The 7,114-nt window shown below is 41.8% G+C and overlaps 1 protein-coding gene across 1 annotated transcript in view; it reads right to left on the bottom strand.

The window, feature by feature from the left end:
* Positions 1–2,378: 2,378 nt before the first annotated feature.
* Positions 2,379–7,114, bottom strand: part of LOC107104119 (zinc finger protein 37-like) — a 15,976-nt gene continuing 11,240 nt past the window's right edge. The window contains exons 7-8 of the mRNA XM_015404038.1: positions 5,817–6,026; positions 2,379–4,349 (exon numbers count right to left, since the gene is read on the bottom strand). Of these exons, the coding sequence (XP_015259524.1) occupies positions 3,473–4,349; positions 5,817–6,026 (1,087 nt within the window). The 3' untranslated portion in view covers positions 2,379–3,472. The remainder of the gene's footprint in view (positions 4,350–5,816; positions 6,027–7,114) is intronic.

Raw genomic sequence — 7,114 nt, 5'->3', positions numbered from 1 at the left:
GCTTTCTGTGAGCTCGGAGACGTGATTCCAGACCGAAAGATTGTGGACACATATTACACCTGTAGGGTTTATTTTCTAGGTGGATCCATCGGTGCCGGTTCGGCTGACTTAGGCTTGGAAATGTTTTACTGCAAATATTACATTTAAGCAAGTGTTCTCCTGTAACCTTAAGAATGTGACACCTGAGGCTTTCTCTGTTGAAAGACTTGACACAATGTAATTGTAAAACTTTCTGTGACTATGGATATGTTTCTTCAAGTTGACCTTGTTAGGTTTATCATTTATACATCATGTGCATTGTTATTTTGTTAGTCAGATTAGACAGAGTAGAAGGCCTTCCTTCACATTGTGGACGTCACTGTGTGTACGGAGGTCATCTAATTAGGACAGCCTTCGTGTCTTTAAGAGTACACAGGATATGGGCACATCTTGGAGCCGGTCTGATAGAGGAGAGCTATCTGTAACCCTGAAGCATAGAAGCAAGCTGCATGAAGTTCAAGACATGGATGGCATTTCAGTTTCTGATACGGACAGCTAAACATCAACATGATGCAACACATAGACTCTTGAGCTATAAGAAGGAGGTGATGACCTTGTTTGGAGCCCAAACTTTGCCGGATGCTCGCGGACGTGATTTTTGAGACCACAGCTGTGCAAGGTCTAAGCATTTTTCTCTGTCCAGTAACGACCTGATCTGGAATAAAGTCTGTCATTTTTTACTCCTGTTTTATAGTCCTTTTTATATGGTTTTACACAGTTTGAGTTAAGAGTAGTAAAAACTTGCTGAGGAGGCCCCCGGGGCGCTACAGCCTTCCTTCCAAGAGGACAAATCCTCCTCATTTTAACAACCTCAGATTTAAAGCCCTTTCCACAGGCTCCACAAATATTCGGAGTGTTGAGGGGATGATTCAAGGTATGTTTAAGCAAACTTGGCAATTGTCTGTATGTGACCCCACAAACTTTGCAAGACATCATCTCCTCACTCCTCTCCCAGCCATCTTTGTTTCCCCCTTTTCTGGGTCTTACGTTCAGGTTTGTCTATATCCTGATTGTTCTCACCACTGGAGTCTGTGTTGCATTCAGATTTGTCTTTGGTACTTTCATGACAATCACTGCAAAGAAAATGAAGCAATTTGAAAGCAATACTGATGTTGTCAATTTTGCTGTGTCCTTTCTTGTCAAAGTGAACACCAAGGTGGTATTCCACCAACTCCAATTAACAGGATTTAACTTGTTCCTGTTACTTTTGAAATCTGGTATATTATTTCAGCAGATGAGGTCTCCATCAGGTATTGGACGTCCTGTAATCTGCACCAAATGAAACGCATTTGGCTGTTGTGTATGTAGCTTAGCAACTAAACAACAGATGACATCAGGCAATGGCATAAGGTGGAATGTAAACAGTTACCAAGAGAACACTGGTGAACTCTCTGGGCAAATAATATTCTCAGTGGCAATAACTGGTGATTTCGATCATGCCCCACTTTCTGCTATACTATTAACATTCCTACAGTTTTTCAACTGCTTAACCAGAGAAAAGAAATCTTGGATTTGTGTAAAGAAAATTTCAAGGACTCGTATAACAGTATAGGAAGACCTAATTCTATAAGATCAGGTCACAGTCTTGTTTTTCTCTGATAAGAGTGCAAGCCATGGGACAAGAGGTGGGGGTGGTGGAGGAGTATAAACACCTTAGTGTTCAGCTGGACAAAAAACTCGACCGGAAACCCAATTGGGAAGTCATCCACAAGGGGCAGAGCAGCCTGTACGTAAGAAAGGTTAGTTCCTTTAGTGTTTGGACCTCATTGGTTGCATTCTTTGAGTGCAACTTCAACTCCAATGTTCTTAAGAAGAACACGATGGTATGGAGACACATCTGGTAGAACAACTATAGGATGTCTGTTTAACAGCATTTACAAACCTCGAATGTTCGTCCAAAAGCATTTTTCTCTTGGAAAGATGAATTTCACTCAGTAATCTACACTTGAAAAAAGTATAAGGACATGCAGTGTATTGAGAAAAAGCTGTATTATCCCTGTAGAGGATACAGCAAAATATTTGGTAGTGTCTCTTTACATCAGTTTCATATATAGTTCATTTATTGAACAGGGAGGTGGTACTAAGTGTTCAGTTTCTGGGACATCAGATTAAGTTGGTCTCTTGCCAACGAGGTATTTACCATTGGTTGTGGTGAGCCATACATATAATTTAATCTGTTCAAGATGTGATCAAGCCCAAAGGATAAGCTTTCCTTGTGACAGGGTTTCTAAAAGGCTCACAAACTTAAATTCAAGACTTTTTTATCCCATTAGGGGAGTGGCGGTCTATCGGTTAGGAAATTGCGCTTGGAATCCAGAGATTCTGAATTTAAGCCCACTCCCACAGACTGCCACTCTGGGTCCCTGATTAAGACCCTTAATCGCCACACTGCACAATGACAACTGCTCCCCAAGGGGATGGGTTAAATGCAGGGAATTTATTTCATTGCTCTGTACTTGTGACAGTTTAAGGACAATAAAAAGAAAGGAACAAAATTTAACATTTCTGCAAAACAGGATTATTTTGAACAAATTTTTAACCTGAGACACCAACAGATTTGTTGCAGATAAACCTCTTGTTTATACACAAGTTTTGTTTTTCTCATGTTATTTCCCATCTATTGTGCCTACTGGACCATTTGCCAGTCATGTGTATATACTGTAAACCAGGCATCCCCAAACTCGGTCCTCAAGGCCCCCTGTCCTGCAGGTTTTAGAGGTTTCTCTGCTTCAGCACAGCTGGTTATAATGATTGCAGTAGACCAAAAGCCTGTTAATCAGCTTTCAATTAAAATCAGCTGTGCTGGAGCAAGGAAACCTCTAAAACCTGCAGGACAGGGGGCCTTGAGGACCGAGTTTGGGGATGCCTGCAATAATCTATATATATTGTCACTGGAAGGACTGTTCTAAGAAAAATAGATTAGATGTGGTAATGCACCTGATGAACCTCGGATGCTTTAAGAAGGATTCAACGCCATCTTAAAAAGATCAGTCTAAATACTCTCAGTCATCTATTAACACCAAAGATAGGCCTCTGATAGGAAACTGTTCGCTGACGTGTCTTCAGAGTAATTTCTGAATTAAAATTTAGTTTACTTCTACTTAAGTGACATGTTGAAGTAGAGCTTATGTTCCTTGGAACAACTTATGAGAGGCCAATTAACCAAACAATTGTTATTTTTGGACTATGTGAAGAAGCCAGCATGCCAAGAGAGAACCAAGGGATGCATGAGGGGAACATCTCCACTTGGGAAGACCCCAGGTCGGAATCTCGACCAAGGACGTTTTTGCTCCAAGTCAACATAGCCAATGACAGTGTGATTGAAAAATTAATCGGAAAGTCATGTCATTTCACAAAATCTCAAATCAACATTTAAATTCAAAAACCATTTGAACAATAAAGTAAAGGAAGGCATAAATGTAATATCTGTCCCTCATTTCGGACTAAATGAACCATCTTCAGTAGCGGGAGGGATCGCAGGCGACTCTTCAGTCTGGTGAGTCTTCATGTGTTTTTTCAGGTAGGGGCTCTGGGTGAAGGCTTTGTCACAAAGAGAGCACTTGTAGGGTCTCTCTCCAGTGTGGGTTCTCATGTGAACTTTTAGATATTCGTGTTTCGAAGAACCTTTGCCACAAACCCCACAGATGAAATCTTTAATGCCTGAATGGTTCTTCATGTGCTCGGTAAGCTGATTCCTAGATTTAAAGCGGCGTTCGCACTTGTTGCATTTGTAGGGAGTCTCTCCTGTGTGGAACAAAACTTTGCTGGTGTGCCGCTTTCTGTGAGCTCGGAGACGTGACTCCAGACCGAAAGATTGTGGACACATATCACACCTGTAGGGTTTATTTTCTAGGTGGATCCATCGGTGCTGGTTCAGCCGTTTTTGGCTCGGAAATGTTTTACTGCAAACATTACATTCAAGCAAGTTTTCTCCTGTAACCTTAAGAATGTGGAACCTGAGGCTTTCTCTGGTGAAAAAAGACTTGTCACAATGCAGACAGTTGTAAGACTTTCTATGCTTTCGGATATGTTTTTTCAAGTTGTCCTCAGATTCAAAGCCCTTTCCACAGGCTCCACAAATATTCTGGGGGTTGAGGGGATGGTTCAAGGTATGTTTAAGCAAATTTCCCAAATTTCTGTAAGTGACCCCACAAACTGTGCAAGACCTAATCTTCTTACTGTTCTTCCATCCTTCTTTTTTTCTCCTCATTTTCGGTGTCTTACGCTCAGGTTTGTCTGTATCCCTGTCGTTCCCACCACTGGAGTCTTTGTTGCAAGCATGTTCTCCTTTGGTACTTTCTTGAAAATCACTGCAAAGAAAATGAAAACAATTTGAAAGCAATACTGATGTAGTGAGGAAGCAAATTTAGGGCCCTGTCACACTTTGCTAATTTAGCCAGCGTATAGCTGACGTCCCAGAATCTTCTCAAACGCTGGCATATGCTGACCTTTCTATGTATTTTTTCAATTTTAGGCATACGAATATACATACATATACACTATTTACCACTAATATAAATTAGTGGTGGGCTGTTATCGGCTTATCGGGCGATAAAACAAATATCGCTGTTAATCTATTCTCACAGTTGGGTTGGGAGCTGGGTCAATAATAATGATTTCAGCGCGGATGTATATCTGGGGGAGAGAACTAATTTAATCGTAAACTACACTACACTACCCTCTGAAACCAATTCATGCCAAGTTCGGAGCGAGCTTGGATGAGATAACAGAGCCTAGCTCAGTTTCTTACGACCGTTTACACACTACAAACCACTCTAGCACAGTTCCTCGCCTCCTAGTGACAATCCCCGGTACTACTACTCTCTAGAGGGAAACAAGCAAATCATCATGGTGGCGGCCGTAACATTCAGGAACTTTGGTTATAATAGTGATATTCCGTTGCTTGAGGACAGTCCGGCGAAGAAGGCAGCTTTTGGTGAATTTACTTGACAGAGTCAGCTTTTGGGAAGTGGACACGACAAACAATAGTCTAACCAGGGCTTACAGACGCAGGAAACAACGATAGAAGTTGATGTTCATCACACTGCTAAGCAGAATCATTGCTGGAAATTGTGTAGCATGGTAGGGAAGCTAGTATTTTTATGAATCTCTGAAATTTCACAATTGGAGAAGCTGACTGTAAGGTGATGACTCATACGCTCTTTGTTATTTGAGAACCGAGCCAGAACAGAACCACGGCGAGCCCTACTCATGAACTAGTACCAGTTTAGAGCGGTTTGGTTGTGCCTGGTGCGGTCCGGTTCAGTTTGGCGTGCCATTTACACTCAACAGTTATCTCAGTTACCGTGCTAAGACCAATCTCGCCAGGGATTTAAAAGGGTAGTGGAAATGAGGCTATAGTCTCGTGATTGTAACGGAATGATCCTCTCATGTTGGTGTAAGAGTGTCAGCAAATTTCCAGAAAGGTCACGGATTACAGAAACCATCTCCCTTCAGGCTGAGATGCAGATAACAAAAATGTTTCCATAGTCTCCATGGTTTCATTGGTCACTGACGTACTCCTAAACTGGGGAAGTAGCGCCTTCAGTTACCAGAATATATCCCAAAGATCTCTATGCAAAGGAGGATAATTCAAGGAAATCCAAAAGCAGTTCTTAGAACCCCGAGGCTGCAAGGCCCCTGGTAGAGAACCTATAGTCGAGTTTCAAAGATTGAAGTGTAAACCTGTTTGCATTCTGTATCTACGCTTAATCCACCGTTGATTAGAGCTTTCAAACAGTAATTAAAGTTATGGACTTGATTTTAGGATAACTCACCTCTTATTACTGCTTGATTTCTCTTCTCTTGTTTGTTTGCGTGGTTCATAATCTGGGTTCGACTCCCTATATCCAGCCAATCCCTCATCTTCATCACTGATGAAGTGCACGTCACTCTCAATTTCACCATCTTCTGTTTTGAGGTCTTGTTGGGATGTTGAGCTCAACGTAAAGATCTTTTTGCTGTCTGGTACACTTTGCTGTGACATGCTGCATAAGAAGAACAGGACACAACAGGACACGGAGAGTTAAAGATTTAGATCAATCAATTAAACCAAGAAAATATTACGACTGTTCTTCCTATTTTCCCAATATTTCTGGAAAATGTTAGCATTTTAGTAATTCAATTCAAATTTATTTCAAAAATACTTTATCCCAAAGAGAAATTGAATCATGTGCAGTTATTCAATTAGATGTTGATATATATAGGCAGGAAGGATCTTCTGGAGTGGAGTGTGTTACACAGAAACTAAATAAACCTCCTACTGAAGACTCTCTGTTGTTGTTTAACCATGTTCTGAAGACGAGGCTCACTGCTTTCATTTTTCACTTTATGAAGAATTCTTTGTAAAATTATCTATAGAGTTTCTAGAGGGGTTCCTACACCTAAAACTCTTTAGTAGCTATTTGAGCTTTTTTAAGTTATTCACTTTGATGCTGTTAGAAAATGCCACCTTTTATTCTGAATCAAGCACAGATATATGTGCTAAATTACTAAATCCAAAATATAAATCTCATGGGAGAAACATGCTTACGGACTGAAACAATATTTAGTATTTCACCAACAGACCTCAGTCAGTCTGGATTGGACAGAAAACCTCTGATGTCATCCAGTCTAAGCCCCTCCCCTCAGGATTGCGTCCTGAGCCCCCTGCTGTTCACCCTGATCACACATGACTGCGTCCCCAGGTTCACCACCAATCACATTGTGAAGTTTGCAGATGACACCACGATGGTGGGCCTCATCAGAGACGAGAACGACCAACAGAGAGGAGGTGGAGCAGCTGGTGGTGCAGAGATAACAGCCTGATCCTGAAGGTGGAGAAGACCAAGGAGATCATGGTGGACTTCAGGAAGAACCGTCCTAACCACGCTCCACTGCTCATCAACAGCTCAGCTGTAGAGGTGGTCAGCACCAAACTCATCACAGACACCCTCACCTGGAATGTAAACTCCCCCTCACTGGTCAAAAGGGCACAGAAGCGCTTGGACTTCCTGTGGATGATGAGGAGAGTCCAACTGCCCCCGCCATCCTCCCCACCTTCTCCAGAAGCACCATAGAGAGCGTTCTGAGCAGC

The sequence above is a fragment of the Cyprinodon variegatus genome, unplaced genomic scaffold, assembly GCF_000732505.1.
Source record: "Cyprinodon variegatus isolate N-32 unplaced genomic scaffold, C_variegatus-1.0 Scaffold1620, whole genome shotgun sequence".
Taxonomy (NCBI): domain Eukaryota; kingdom Metazoa; phylum Chordata; class Actinopteri; order Cyprinodontiformes; family Cyprinodontidae; genus Cyprinodon; species Cyprinodon variegatus.
The sequence above is the reverse complement of the archived record's forward strand: the minus strand, read 5'-3'. Positions and strand labels throughout refer to the sequence as shown.